General features: G+C 31.2%; 1 protein-coding gene across 1 annotated transcript in view; it reads right to left on the bottom strand.

Annotated features, from left to right (window-relative positions):
* Positions 1 to 1,345: 1,345 nt before the first annotated feature.
* Positions 1,346 to 16,459, bottom strand: part of LOC114340990 (alpha-tocopherol transfer protein-like) — a 53,296-nt gene continuing 38,182 nt past the window's right edge. The window contains exons 5-6 of the mRNA XM_028291771.2: positions 5,892 to 5,994; positions 1,346 to 5,835 (exon numbers count right to left, since the gene is read on the bottom strand). Of these exons, the coding sequence (XP_028147572.1) occupies positions 5,687 to 5,835; positions 5,892 to 5,994 (252 nt within the window). The 3' untranslated portion in view covers positions 1,346 to 5,686. The remainder of the gene's footprint in view (positions 5,836 to 5,891; positions 5,995 to 16,459) is intronic.

The raw sequence follows: 16,459 nt of genomic DNA, 5'->3' as shown, positions 1-16,459 counted from the left end.
CTCGAAAAAATATTCAAAAAACAGCCGCAATCTTGGAACGCGTTTTGGCTACCTGTTGCTCGCTACTGCATCACCTTAATATCTGCCTTTTACAATTTATAAGGCGACGAATAAAGGAGACAAAGGAGACTACTATATGCAGTCACATTTTGTTAGTGAAAACATTTTGTTATTGTTAAGTGATGCTGCGCCATATGACCAAAAGTGGACAACATTTAAAAATATTTTTTCAAATTTGTTACTTGTCTAGAGCACGCTTCTGCTACAAATAGAGTAGCAGGAGGCTACAAATTGTAAGGATCGAATTTCCAATGGTCAATACCCTTCTATCAAAAATAAAAACATATTTTTAAAAGTCCTTCTGCGAGTATAGGTGTATAAAGATCGTTTACCTAATGTGCCTTTACCACCTGAACCTGTGATAACTAGATGGAGAACATGGTTAAATTATGTGTGGATGTGTGGATGTTTTAAAAAAACCGTTATTAAAAAGTAATTTGACAAATATCAAAACCAATTTTGTAAATATTGCTAAGCCAACTACTAAATTAGAAAAGCGAAACATTTCTTTAGACCAATGTATTGAAATTATCAATTCATTAAATGAAATAATTATTAAACACCTTGGTGAAACCAACAAAGTGTATCAAAAATTCTACACGGCGTTAAAAAAAATGAGGAATATCACACAATAATTATAAAACAATATTATTAAGATGGAGAAATGTGAAGATAATTTAATTGTATAGGTAGAACCCTCAATTAAACAATATTTTAAGTTTGCTTCTTTAACTTCATGTGAAGTAGAAAGAAGTTTTTCCGTGTATGCTTAAACAATAATTACAATCAGATACACCTACGGCTCTTTTTCTGTAGAAAATTTAGAAAAACGTTTAATAATGTAGTTTTAATTATAAATGTAATAATAAATAATAAAGAATGATGATAAATATAAAGAATAAAAAATGAATATAATGATGTAGGTCATAGAAATTTCAATAAATATTTTTTATGACTTTAGCATAAAATAAATATTTTTTTATTCAGCTTAAATGCTCGACAGTCCATTAGCAACAAATAAATAATTAAATACATTCAAAACAAGCATTAACGTGTTGTTTATTTATATGCATTAAATGCAAAAAAGCATATTTAGTTGCATATTTCAACTGTTTTTTGTGCATATTTGCATGCATATTTTAGGGTTTTTAAGTGCATATTTCCCGAGCTCTAATAATGTATTAGGTATGTAGTACCCAAAAAATCCATTTGCAACCTGGCTGCTCAAGTGTCCCGACCAAAACCTTTTCTCTGGACTAATATTAAAAATATTAATGTACGTAGATCGGTTGGTTATTCCTTTATTTTATTTTACATATCTTCTTAAAACTAAATAATATTGCATGTTTAAGTATTTAATTTAAATATTAAGTTTTGTAACAATTTAAATACTAAATATTGTAAACCGCCTATCAAACGAATAAAAAGATGATTATCATCCTTATACAAAATACTTAACTATACGCAGACGATCCAGAAAGTACGTTACATTTTGGAATAGAAAAAAAACAAGTACAAGAAAAAAATGTTATTATATACATTTGAAAGAGACACTCAAACAGTATTTTTCTACATAATCTCCCAACAAATTCAGGCACTTATCATAGCGGTTAACTAGCTTTGAAATACCATTGTCCTAAAATTTTGCCGCTTGAAATTTCAACCAGGTGTTCAACGGCGCGCCGTCCCATAATCCGTTCATCCCCGATCAAAGAACAATCTGACCCAAAAAAAATAAAGGAAGGATGAAAATTTGGGAATAGGTAGTTGAAATTGTCTATTATTATATAAGAAAAAGTTTACAATTCTACATCCCCTCCAGTTTTCAAAAATGGAGGGGAATACCCCCTCTCGAAGGTGAAAAATATACATTCAAAATAAGTCCGGAATTGGATAAAATGACTAATTCTAAGCAACTTTTGTTTTATAGAGTTTTTTCCCTAAGTCAATACTTTTCGAGTTATTTGCAAGTGAATATGTTCATTTTTAACAGAAAAAAACATGTCTTTGGACAGTTTTTCGGAGATAACTCAAAAAGTAAGTATTTTAGCGAAAAAAATATTTTTTAGCAAAAATATAGCTTATAAAAACTGAAAAAAAAAATGGTGTATGCATGAGGTCTGTAGACCCAGTAGAAGCAGAGTTGTAGCTAATGAAAAGTAGGTTCTTCTTCATCAAATTCCAAATCGAATATTTCAATGTGAAATATCCCAAAAACGGAGCTTCGGGGAAAATTGATTTCAACTTTTTTAAAGTGTATAAAAATATTTATTTTAATTTTTGTTTTTTAAAAAAACTTGTAACATTAAAAGTAAGTGAATTACGCTCAAAATATTGTTGGTCCCTTTTATTTTTTGCTAAAAAATCGCGAAAACCACCCTATAATTAGCATCACAAATAAATTTTATCATTACCACTTCACAAGTTACTTTGCTTATGTATTATTTATATGATCTGTAAGTTTCATCGGTTCAACGTGCTTATTTTTGAAAAAGCTGTAGTTAAAATGGCTTGAACGAGTAACTAATCACAAGTTTAGGCAAAATTTTAACAGCCATAGCATAACCAATTTTTGTATAACAAGAAAACAAAAAAGCAAAAATATTCAGAAAAGCAAAACGTACATTTTATTACTCTTTAAGATTTTTGGTATTACTAATTATTTTTAAGTTAATTCCATGAGCAATTCCATTTTTTTTTTCAAAATTAAAAAAAAATGTTTTATTTTCAACCCAATTTTTTTCAGAACTGAGCACTTTGAACCAATGAAACTTATAGATGATATAAACAATACATAAGTAAAGTAACTTGTGAAGCGGTAACGATTAATTTTATTTGAGAAGCTAATTAGGGGGTGATTTTCGCGATTTTTGTACCAAAAAATAAAAGGGACCAAAAATATTTTGAGCGTAACTCACTTATTTTTAATGTTAGAAATTTTTTTAAAAAACAAAAATTAACCTTTTTTTAAACACTTTAAAAAAGTTTTTATGAATTTTCCCTGAAAAGTGCTCTGTTTTTTGGTTATTTCACATTGAAATATTCGATTTGAAATTTGACGAAGAAGAACCTAGTTTTCATTAGCTACAACTCTGCTTATACTGCGTCTGCAGACCTCGCGCGTACACCATTTTTTTAAATTTTTTATAAGCTATATTTTTACTAAGAATATTTTTTTCGCTAGAATACTTACTTTTTGAGTTATCTGCGAAAAGCCGTCCATAAACATGTTTTTTTTTGTTAAAAATGAACATATTTACTCGCAAATGACTCGAAAAGTATTGACTTAGTGAAAAAACTCTATTAAACAAAAGTTGCTTAGAATTAGTCATTTTATCCAATTCCGGGCTTATTTTGGACGTATATTTTTTCACTCCCGAGAAAATCTTTTTCACCCCGTATTTCCCAATTTTTGTAAAATGGACGGGATGTAGAATTGTAAACTTTTTCTTATATAATAATAGACAATTTCAACTACCTATTACCAAATTTTCATCCTTCCTTTATTTTTTTGGAGGTTTTCGTAAAATTTTGTGTTCCATGATCGGGCTAAGCTCCGCATCGCCATCTAGGCGCTGCGTTACAAGCCAGGTTTTCATTGTTCGAAACAGGTGGTAGTCGCTAGGTGCAAAATCCGGATTATATGGCGGATAAAGAAACACCTCCTTTATTGTTCAAAACAGGTGATAGTCGTTAGGAGCAAGATCCGGACTATACGGCGGATGAGAAAACACCTCCCACTTGAATAAAATAGACAAGTTCATCAGTCACAATGCTTAGCCATCCACTTCGTTCTTCATCGTGCACATTGGTTCGGCCATTTTTGAATTTAATGTACAATTGACGCATTCCACCTTCAGTGTTCTCATAAACAGCACAAACTTCGCGATAAATTTCAATTGGTATGTTGTTTTTAGCCAACAAACCGTATTATGGCACCTCACAACTGGAGGGCTTTTCGATCGCAGCACACATTTCAAACAGCTCTTGAAAAATAACGAGAAGCTACAGCACGGCTGAACAGCTACTCTACTGAATGGAGGAACGCCACGGCGATGCTAAGATGGATTCGCGTCTACATACAGCTATACTTTGCTGGCGAGCTTCTAGTCTAGACAATGGATTTGGCGGGCAATTTGAAAAGCATATATTTTATACACTTATACATATCATTAAGTTTAACACAGTATGAAAGACCTCACTTCGCTTGGTCGATTATCTATGTAAACGAAATTCAAAATATACTTTTTAACCTAATTATATAGTACATAATATTAGCAATATTTAAATAAAAAAACACCGTTATGTATAATAAGGTATGTACATACATGTATATGAGATGTTACAGTTATTGGGGACTTAGCAATTTTACACCGGTATTTTTAATTTCTCTAATAGGTTTGTTTAAACTCTAATTTTACTTTTAAGGTTTTTTCTTATTAACTGAAAACAATCACCTTTGTTTAAGAATATTTTTATTTTGTGGAATATTTCTATTTTCCTTTGGTACTACTCTTCTTTAATTTGGTAATAATATACATATAACTATTATATGGATAAATATTTTACTATAATAATGTATAACTTTCCTATGGTTAATTACTTTATAAAGAAATTCAAAATACTGGTGTAAAATTGTTATAAAATTCATAATATACTTGTCTTATTAACGTAATTAAGTAAACATCGTTATGTATACCTATGTATATGATGTAGGTATTATAGGATAGGCATGTTATAGTTACATGGGGACTTAGCAATTTTACACCAGTATCTTGAATTTCTCTAATAGAAGATTTGTTTAAACCCTAATTTTCCCTTTTAGATTTTCTTATTAACTGAAAACAATCACCTTTGTTTAAGAATATTTTTATTTTTCATAGGTAGTAGGTACTGTTCTTTTAATGTGGTGATAATATAACTTTTATCATACTTATAGTAAATTATTTTATAGAGAAATTCAAAATGCTGGGGTAAAATTGTTGTAAAATTCAAAATATATTTCTTAACCTAATTATACAGCATTAGCATTATTTTAAATAAAAAAATATCGTTATACCTATGTAGGTACCTATATTATGTATAGGATATAAATAGGTTAGTTATAATTAGGTAATGTGGACTATAGCAATTTTACACCAGTATTTTGAGTTTCTCTATAAAATAATTAACCATATAAAAGTTATATTATTACAACATTAAAGAACAGTAAGACCTCACTTCGCTTGAAAAATACAACACTTGCTCTACCAAAGAAAAATAGAAATATTCCACATAATAAAAATATTCTTAAATAAAAGTGACTGTTTTCAGTTAATAAGAAAAAATCTTATTTATAAATAAAATTTATTTATAAATATATAATCGACCTAGCGAAGTGAGGCCTTTCATTTCCTGTCTTAAACTTAATGATATGTATAAGTATATAATATATATGCCTTTCAAATTGTCCGCTAAATCCAGAGAGAACTGTTAATTGTCTAGAAACTCGGAAGCCAAAGTATTTAGCTGTATCTAGACGCAAGTGCTAAGATGGTCGCGCTAGCCCCGCCCCTAGCGGCTGCAGATCAAAACGTAACGAAATTTATGGATAGCCTTCGTATATTACAAGTATAATTTTTTCCTTCTAATTAACATCAATTTGCATATAATTTCCATAGTACCCCAAAATATCGCAATTTTTACAAGGAGATGGGCGTCGATTTTCTTGAACCACCATGTTTTCCAGTTTTTCAAAACGTGGTTGGTGTTTTTTAAGGGTTTTATACCATAAATCTAAAACAAACAACATTTAGCCATAAAGCTTTTCTGTTTTAAAATGTGCCATTTACCTTTTAATTCATTCAGTGGTTTTTCATCACCACCATAATCTTTGGGCAATATTTCCCTTGGTACATATTTGTAAAGATCATTTAGAGAATTATGAACGAAAACCTGCAACAAAATTACTAGAATAATTTTATTTTTATGCAACAGATACGGTATGTATAAAGTGATACGGGCAATTAAGAACATTTACAACTAGTGCAGTCAGTGAAGGTGGATATGAGCTATTATCTCCGATTTCGTTGAACCTACATCGATTTGCATGAAAATTGGTAAGTGGTTAGAGGATATCTCAAGGAACAAAGGTAACATGGTGCCAACTTGCGCTTTTACCCTGTAAGTGGATGCGAAAATTATTTTATTAAAAATAACCCCATAATTAGATAGAGGGCCAAATTCTAAGTAAAATTTTTTATATAAAGTTATTAAAATAAATCAAAACCTTTTGAGTTATTAAAGATCAAAAATTTTAATTTTTCGTGAGAAAAATGCATGTTCCATAAATAACTCATAAAATCCATAAATAACTCAAAAACTATAAGTTTTTACAAAAAAGGTTCTACAAAATTGAAACTAATAAAAAGCGAAATAAACTTCTGAATAAAAAATCCTTTTAATGTTAACTAAAAGTGAGTTATATGTCATTGAATGTATATTTCTTTCGGCGAATACCCAAATCTAAGTATTCAAGCTTAAATTACGGGATAATGATGCATTTTATAAAATAAACTTATTAAACATTTGTGAAAGTAAGAAGAAATAATATCTATTAAATGAGATCCCGAAAAAGTTGATAGCATTAAAATTATGCTCCAAAAATTTTTCAAACTTTTTCTTTAAAAAATTTTTCCAAAAAATATAATCGTTTTTTTTTTAACTCCGTTAATTTTTACAATATGACATTCACCTAAAAACGACTTGAAAGATAATTTTAAAGGCTAATAACTCACGTTGAATTTAATCCTTAAATCCCTTACTTTTTTTTTAAATCAAAGGTTAAATAATGGCCACGGTTACATGGTTCTCGCAGCCAAATTTAAGCATTAAACGTTTCTATTTAGGTTATTTTTCACCCTACAGAAATGGTAAAAAAGGTAAAACATTTGATATAGAAAAAATTTAAATTTGGTTATAATATATCATTTTGTACGTATATTGAGTATTTTTGGAGTTATTATCAAAATAAAATGAAATTGACAACAATTTTAAAAATTCTGATTTTTTTTAATTATGTCTTTTTTCAAAAATATGCATTATAAACCGATGAAACTTGTTGAAATCATTACTTATGCTAATACAAAGAAAGTCTTGTAAGGATTACTATAAATTTTAATTTTTGTGGAAATGGCGTATTTTTTATTTTTCACTTTCTCCTAAAAAATTCGAAACGGTTCTCTTATTTTCATCATAACTTGCTTAACTTTGATGCTATTAACTTATTCTGGAGCTCATTTGATAGGTATTCTGAAGTACTTTGACAAGTGTTTAGCAGGTACATTTTATAAAATAGATCGTTTTCCCGTTATTTAAGCTTGAATACCTGATTTGAGTACTCGTCGAAAAAAATATACATTCGATTACCCATAACCAACTTTGAAATAACATTAGTTTAGTTCTTTTAGTGAAGAGTGTATTTAATTTTTTATTATTTTCAAATTTATTAGTAATAACTTTTTTGTAAAACCTCATAGTTTTGAGTTGCTTATACATAAAAAACAGTTTTAAAACATGAATTTTTTTACGAAAAATAAAATCTTTGGTCTTTAATAACTCAAAAAGTATTGATTTATGTTAATAACTTTAGATTACAAATTTTGCTTAGAATTTGTCCCTCTATCGATTTATGGTATTATTTTTAATAAAATAATTTTCACCCACGAAAAGAGGTGGCATCCAATCTCAGGGTAAAAGCACAAGTTGACATCATGCCACCTTTGTTTCTTGAGGTATGCTCTAACTGCTCACCAATTTTCATGAACATCTATTGAGGTTCAACGAAATCGGAGGTGAAAACCTTCAGTGACTGCACTAAACAGCAATATAACATACCGCCAATCAGAAAAGTACATCAAAAACATTTTTACTGGTCTAATACAACGAGCAGGATTAATTCTAACATTATTCATAATATACATGGATCTAGTGAAAAATACAGTGAAAAAAATGCTTGAAGATTATAGAAATTTAAGACAAGTAGACAATTCAGAACGAGGATTCGCCGACGACTCCGTCATATTGGTCGAAACAACTATAACGAAATATAGATTATGAAATGAGGTAAGTACTACACAAAAATGGAATGACAATTAATAAGAAAAAAAAAATATAAATATACTATGTTAGGGGAGCAAAGTATGTTAAATGTGCAGTCACTCGAGCGCTTTGGGAACCTATTGGGTTGTGAGGAGTAGGTTCTAAAACCAAAAAAATTTAAGTAAAATTTTCCATTTTAGTGGGAACTTGTCCATTTTTAATTTAGTTTTCCATTTCAAACAATGGTTTTTTTTTATTATAGCGCCATGGATCCAGAATTCGAAAAAATGTCTCGAATAAAAGTTACTTATTTTTACGTAAGGAATCCAAATCTGCAATAAAAAATGGGGGTTATTTAGGATTTTTAAGTAACCCCCACCCCACCTCCATGGGGGTCGTGTTTGATGACATTGGATAGATTTTTCAAAAATATTGAATAAGTGTATTTTTCAGTTTTTCGATCTGATATTCATTTCGGGAAATATCGCGGGAATCGTATTTAAAATATTAAATTTACCCCCCACCCCTATCCGCTGGAAGTCGTGTTTGGTATGATTTGATAGATTTTTGCAAATATTTTATGTTCCCGATCTGTCATTCATTTCGCGAAATATTCGCTTTCCTCTTGTGAAACTTTGGGACTCACCCATTTCGTTACGCCCCGCTCAAATCGTCAGATTTTTTAAATATACACTGTTTTGCCTGTACTTAACTTACCTTATCTTAATCTGACAATTTCGAGTTTTTCTAAGGATAAATTTTTTTTTGACCCCCCTCTTAACGAACTCCCCTGCATTAAGGGCCAATATATGGTAGAGGTACATTTTCAGGGTACAAAGTTTCTCCCCATGTAATAAGCTGACGCGCTCGAGTAACTGCAAAAATCCCCGCTTGGGCTCCCCTAGCATAAAAATAGAAGGAGTAACTACAGGGTTCGCCAAACCTCTGGTTTTCTTTGATTACGGCTAAATTATGGGATATACGAAAAAATGTTTTTAACAAAATTAATGTATATCGAAGCCGTCTATAATTTAAAATAATTTTCGATTATACAGGGTCAGTCAGAACGACGGTACGAACCAAAGTTTTGTTTTTTTAAATAGAACACCCTATATATTAAATCATTTTTAGATATATTTTTTAAAAATATTAAGAATTTATATAAGGTACTATTCGTATTATAGGCCTAAAGTTAACAATTTTCGAAATATGTACATTTTTATTGAAAAAAAATGATAATATTCAAAGAGCTGTGAATTAGGCTTTCAAGATAATCAAAATTTAAATAGCATGTCAAAGTTTTTTTAGTATACTGTTATTTTTAAATAAATTAATATATTTGACATATAGCCATAAAATATAGAGTGTGATCACTATTTGCAAATACAAAATTTTCTCATTTTTTTTAATGGGACACCCTGTATATTAGTATGGCCTTTTGTAGTAAATATTACAACCTTTCTTTTGTTATAAGGTTGTATGTACCTAGCATCTTTCGTTTTGTAGATATTTAAAAAAACTATAGATTTTACGTTTTTGCGGATTTTTTATTAAACATTTTTTTTTGCAAGAAAAATAATTATAATCTTGTTTTAGAAACATACATTAAAATATCAAATATGAAAATAAAAACGTAATTAAAGATTAAAATAAATCGTATACTAGTACAATTCAATTGATTTATTAACTTAAAATTATTTTACAAAAAATATTTTACCATACAAATGAATGCATAAATTAGTTACTAAATTAAATAAACAACCAAATTTGATATCTACCCTAGTAATTTTTCCACCACAGCAACTTTCCTGTACCAAATTAACTGTTATTTATATTGTATTTACGAGTAAGCTCAGTTAAACTTTTAATTTACCTTTTAAATTTATTTACATCTTGAGAACATAATAATTATAAAGTATGCTTTGAAACAAATGAATATTAAATATATCAGCCAAATTATTTATTAATATAAATAGTATTAAATCGTGTCACAATAGCTGGTAATCTTTTGTAGTTGAAATTTTTGTAACAATTTTTTATATTTTAAATTTTAATTTTTCAACCGAACAATTGGTGGATATGACATAATTTGTTTTGGGCGAAACCATTAGAAATTATTACCAGCTTTTGAGACACATAGGTACTATTTACTTCATAATATACACTCAACGAAAAAGGTACGTAATATCAATAAAAATGTTAATTCAGACAACAAACGCAATACTTAAAATTTGTCCAATTCTTGGTTTTATTGGGACAACAAAACGATGTTCATCAATTCATTATTTTCGTTCGTTGAGCCAATCATCATCATCATTTGGCTTTACAATTCTATGTGAGTCTTGGCCGCGTTTACTATTTCCCTCCATTGTTGTCGGTCCTGAGCAGCTATTTCCCATTGCTGTACTCCCATTTTGCGTAGATCGCTGGCTACTGCGTCCTTCCATCTCTTTCTTGGGCGACCAACTGACCTTTTTCCATCGGGCCTGGCTCGTTGAGCCAATGTATTACGTTTATTGAATGGATGAACATTCATTATTTATACCATAATATGACTTTATTGGTATTACGAACTCTGTTCACTGAGTCAACGAACACTATTTATTGATATTACGAACTCTGTTCACTGAGTCAACGAACACTATTTATTGAAACAACAACGTCGTTAATTGACCGACGAAGACTATTCGTTGTGCCAATAACAGTGTTATTTCTCCTAACGTATTTCGTTTATTTCTACAATTATTTCCGTTTATTGTTACAATTACTTCCGTTCATTCCCACAATAAATACGATTTTTCTGACAAGCAATTCTATTCATTCTTACAATCAGTTTCGTTCATTCCTACTATGAACGTATTTTATATTAATAATTACTGAATGCTATAGCCCAATGTATGATGTTAATTGATTAATAATAATTTTTTAAATCCCCCTTTTTTGTCCTTAACCTAAAGGACTTTACGCTGTGTAATTTTTCATATGATTTCACTTATACAGTGTACTGGAATAAGTGTTACACTCCCCCCACCCCCTTATTAACTTATTTATTTTTAGCACATAAGCAAAACGCTCGGACAGGTTGATTTTTAAAATAATCAAAGTATATTATAAGATCAATGTTTCGAACTTTACACAATCCCTCTTCAGGTGACAGGCGCGGCGTAACTTTGATTTCTTGGGAATAATGGGAAAGTACGTCATGTGACAGCTTATTTAAAAGCGTTTGAAATAGTGATTCCAAAAATGTATAACACTTTAATCCATTTTGAGAGCGCAGGTGCAAAATTTCGATCGAATTCTTTTTAAACGCATTAATTTTTTTTGGAATTCTGAGAAAACTAATAAGTATTTTTGAAAAATTTAAACGCAGAATAAAATATTACATTATTACCGAGGGCAGAAAGTCCCTTAGAATAAACAAAAAGTTTCTGTTGAATGGTATGCCTATTTGAAATTAAAAATCATACTAAATTTTCTCTTTTTCACCCCTGTGACTTATTAAAATAATCATTATAGAGGTTCTCAGGGACTTCAGACCCTCGATAATACTGTAATATTTTATTTTGCATTTAAATTTCCAACAATAATAATTAGTTTTCTCAGGAATCGAAATAAATGAATACATTCAAAAAGAATTCGACCGAAATTTCACGAAAATAGACACACAAAAACTTCCTTCTACTACGGACTACACTTGAAAACGAAATGCAATTATTATTCGGCACTTCGGTAACACAGAGAAGCTAGGGGTATCACGATAAGGAAAAGCCGTTAACTTTCAAATGGTCAAGCAAAACATTTATTGTCTCAACAACTACGATTATTGTCACAATGACGCATTGATTGCGGGTATAAAATGCAGTAGTAGATTGATTAATACATTCGTTGTCACAACAATCAATTTACATCTATTCAATAATCATATATTACTCTATATTAACAACATTTGTACATTGTTTTAATGAAATCTGTACGTTGTCACGATAAACCAAAGTAATTGCTTGTCATCTACGAAATCAAGAACGTGAGTTGCTGCCAGAATTAACAGTATTTATTAAATATACGAAACTAAGTTATTTGCTAAATATATTGAGTGTTATTGATTAATGTACTCTAGTTATTCTCACAATTATTATTCAATCATTGTGACAATAACCAAATACATTCGTCAATGTCTAAAAGTTCGTTGAAACAACAAATTAAATTGTTGTGACAACGAAACACTATTCAGTAATCGCTGTTAATCAATATTACGAACTAAATTTTTTTTAGTGTACTTCTATAAGGCAAGCCGCACACCAAAGGAACATGAAACAAAAAACATGAAACATGAAACGAAAAACATGTTTCATGAAACTTAAACACTGCTAAACAAATCTCAAAGTCCGCCTACCAATGAAACGAATGTGATTCATGCTCATGACACATTGTTTATACGGACGTATATTTGTTTAGCAGTGTTTTATTTCAATAAAACGTAATTTACGTTTCATGTTTCTTTGATGTGCGGCGCCTTACGTTCATTTGTTTCAAAGCATACTTTATACGTTCTCAAGATGTAGGTAAATTAAAATTAACTGATCTTACTCATAAATACAATTTAACTAATAAAATTGGGTAGAATAAAGTTACTAGGGTAGAAAAATTTCTAGCGTAGATTTTAAAATTGGTTGTTTAATTTAATAATTAATTTATCCATATTAATTACTTATTAGTATGGTAAAATATTGTGTGTAACATAATTTTAAAGTTACTAAATTCAATTAAGTTGTACTTGCATACGTTTTATTTTGGTCTTTAATTACGTTTTTATTTTCATCTTTGATATTTTAGTGTATGTTCCTAAAATCAGATTATATTTTTTTTGCAAAAAAAATTAAATAAAATTATCGCGGATATAAAATATCCGCCAAACATAAAATCTATAGTTCTTTTTTAAATATTTACAAAACCAAACATGCTATGTACATACAACCTTATACCAAAAGAAAGGTTGTATTATTTACTACAAAATGCAATAATAATATAAAGGGTGTTCCATTTAAAAAATGAGAAAATTTTGTATTTGCAAATAGTGATCACACTGTATATTTTATGGCTATAAGTAAAATATATTAAATTATTTAAAAATGACACTATATTATAAAAACTTTGACCCACCACTTAAATTTTTATTACCTTGAAAACATAATCCACAGCCCTATAAATATTACCACTTTTCTAAAAAAAAATGTAAATACTTCGAAAATTATTAACTTTAGGCCTATAAGACCTTATACAAGTTTTTCATATTTTTAACAACTATATTTAAAAATGATTTAATATATAGGGTGTTCCATTTAAAAAAAGCAAAACTTTGGTTCGTACCGTCGTTCTGACTTACCCTGTATAATCAAAAATAATTTCAAATTATAGACGGTTTTGATATGCATTAGTTTAGTTAAAAACATGTTTTTGTATATCCCATAGTTTAGCCGTAATCAAAGAAGACCAGAGGTTTGGCGCACCCTGTATAACAAGCACGACTGTTCCAATACTGAGGAATATCACTAGAAGACAACAGAAGGCAGGAAATATAACATTACAATAGAATTTAAAAAACTATGAACCTATACAGTCGAACCTGCTTATTTTAACCCATTAACCGCCAAGCAAAGAAATACTGCAATAATATTGTAACAAAAGAGAAATCTTGGACGACCACCGTATAACAGTAAACACCTCGAGAATGACGTCATCGAATGATCTAGGCCTCGGCGGAAAGGAGGAGGAACTTCTCGAACATACGACCCGTAGGCGGAACACGCTGATAGCTAGAGATGGGCGTCGATTGTTCCAGAATAACAACTGGGTATAAATACGGGCATATTTGTAAATACAGTTTTAGTCTTAAGCTAAAGTTTGTAAAGTAAACTTGTATAAATAAATAATAAAGTCGTAAATAAATACGAACCGCTAGTTTTATTGTAATTATAAGTAATTACAATAGTCACGTTACAGTTGGTGTCAGGTGTGGGGTAAACTTAGTGCGATATAAATAAGTGAATTACAGAGAGACTTTAAAAGACTTTTGGACTTTATTCGTCGGGAATAGTTAAAGTGCGTTGATTATTCGGTATTCGGAAAGACTGTTAAAATACATTTTGGAAAGTACGTGTGTGCCGACCAAAGATGTTGCTACAAGAACTTACAGTAAAACAGCTCCGTGAACAGCTAGAGGAACGGGATCTGGACAGCAGTGGGCTCAAGATAGTCCTACAAGCACGACTCGAGGATGTCCTCACGAAGAACGGAGAAGACCCAAAGACGTTCCACTTCCAGTCAGCAGAACAAGTAATCTTATCGAAATTAAAAACTGTTTCTGAAACGATCGATGAAACTTCTAGAAGAAGCAACGAGAAACTTGAAGAAGTTAGTAGACAGAACAACGAGAAATTTGAAAGTGTTTCTCAAACGATCGATGAAACTTCTAGAAGAAGCAACGAGAAACTTGAAGAAGTTAGTAGACAGAACAACGAGAAATTTGAAAGTGTTTCTCAAAAGATCGATGAAACTTCTAGAAAAAGCGACGAGAAATTTGAAAGTGTTTCTCAAGTAATTAAAGACGTTTGTAGACAGAATGACGAGAAATTTGAAGAAGTTTCTAGAACATTCGATAATATGCAGAAAAGTGTAGAGACCGTAGAAGAAAAGATCAAACAACTAGAGAGCATGATAACCGATACAAAAGTACAACCATCAGTTAATGCAGCAGCGTTAGATCCTGTAGTGAAAGATGAACTACCGAGAGACGAAACGTCGCATAATATGAGATTCAAATTACCACCATTCGATGGAAAGTCCTCTTGGTCCATATATCTTAGACAATTTGAAGCTATTGCGACCGCCAATCATTGGACCGAACAGGAAAAGGCTGTTTCCTTGACTGCTGCTTTGCGAGGTGATGCTGCAGATATATTAAGATCAATTCCTAAGGGTCAAGAAAATTGTTACCAGACCTTGTTCACTCGTCTAGAAAAACGCTATGGAGATGCCCATCTACAACAAGTATACAAAGCACAACTGCGAAGTAGAAGTCAACGAGCAAGTGAGAATCTGCAAGAATTTGAAGCAGATGTGGCTCGTGTGGTGCGGTTGGCTTATCCAAAGGTGCCAGACAGCGTTTTAGAAGAAATTGCAGTAGATACCTTCGTCAATGGGCTGAAAGATAATGAACTACAGAAAGCTTTACGACTAGCAAGACCGAAAGTTTTAGATGAAGCACTTGCTATTGCCTTGGAACACGAAGCAGCTAGCCAAGCTTCACGAAACAATCGAGTAATAACCGTGGAAAAAGGCGATAAGAGAAAAGATGAACGTTTGGTGGAAATGGTACGGAGGGTGATTCGTGACACGATGCCGAAGAGACGCATGAAGAGGGCTGGAAGAGTTGGTTCAAATACAGATGCTTCCTCGATACGCCCATGCAGTGAAAGTTGTAATCACCGGCTTAAAGTAGATGAACAGCTTTGCCCTGTGAGACGAACTACCGTCGTTAATGAGCAATGGCAGCCACAACAGTTACAAGAAGCCCAAGAAGACGATCCATGTATAAAAAGAGTATTGGATTGGATGCGTCGAGGTGAGAGACCTAGTTGGCAAAACATTAGTGCATGTAGTCCGGAAGTCAAGGCCTACTGGAGCCAATGGAATTGCCTGATACTAAAAGATGATCTTCTGTACAGAACCTTTGAGAACGATGATGGTACAGAATCTAAGCTTCAGTTGATTGTACCTAAAAGTAAAGTGTCAGAAGTATTGCGTCAGTTGCATGACGGTACATCAGGTGGACACTTTGGTATTACGAAGACTCTGCAAAAGGTTCGAGAACGGTTCTATTGGGTGAACTGTAAAGATGATGTAAGAAGATGGTGCCAGAAATGTGAACTGTGTGCATCCGGTAATGGTCCAGTTGGTAAAAAGAGAGCACCCATGAGACAGTACAATGTTGGCAGTCCTATGGAAAGAGTAGCAATCGACATTGCAGGTCCATTTCCAGAAACTGATGCTGGAAATAAATACATCCTGGTAGCCATGGATTATTTTACGAAATGGACCGAGGCCTATGCATTACCAAATCAAGAAGCTGCTACCGTTGCAGAGGTACTTGTTAAATAATTCTTCAGCCGATTTGGTGTTCCCTTGGAGATCCACTCCGACCAAGGGCGAAACTTTGAGTCAGCTCTTTTCCAAAACGTTTGTAAATTGATTGGTGTCAATAAGACCAGAACAACACCCCTGCATCCTCAATCAGATGGGATGGTCGAGAGGATGAACC

Source organism: Diabrotica virgifera, chromosome 7, assembly GCF_917563875.1.
Source record: "Diabrotica virgifera virgifera chromosome 7, PGI_DIABVI_V3a".
Classification (NCBI taxonomy): domain Eukaryota; kingdom Metazoa; phylum Arthropoda; class Insecta; order Coleoptera; family Chrysomelidae; genus Diabrotica; species Diabrotica virgifera.
The sequence above is the reverse complement of the archived record's forward strand: the minus strand, read 5'-3'. Positions and strand labels throughout refer to the sequence as shown.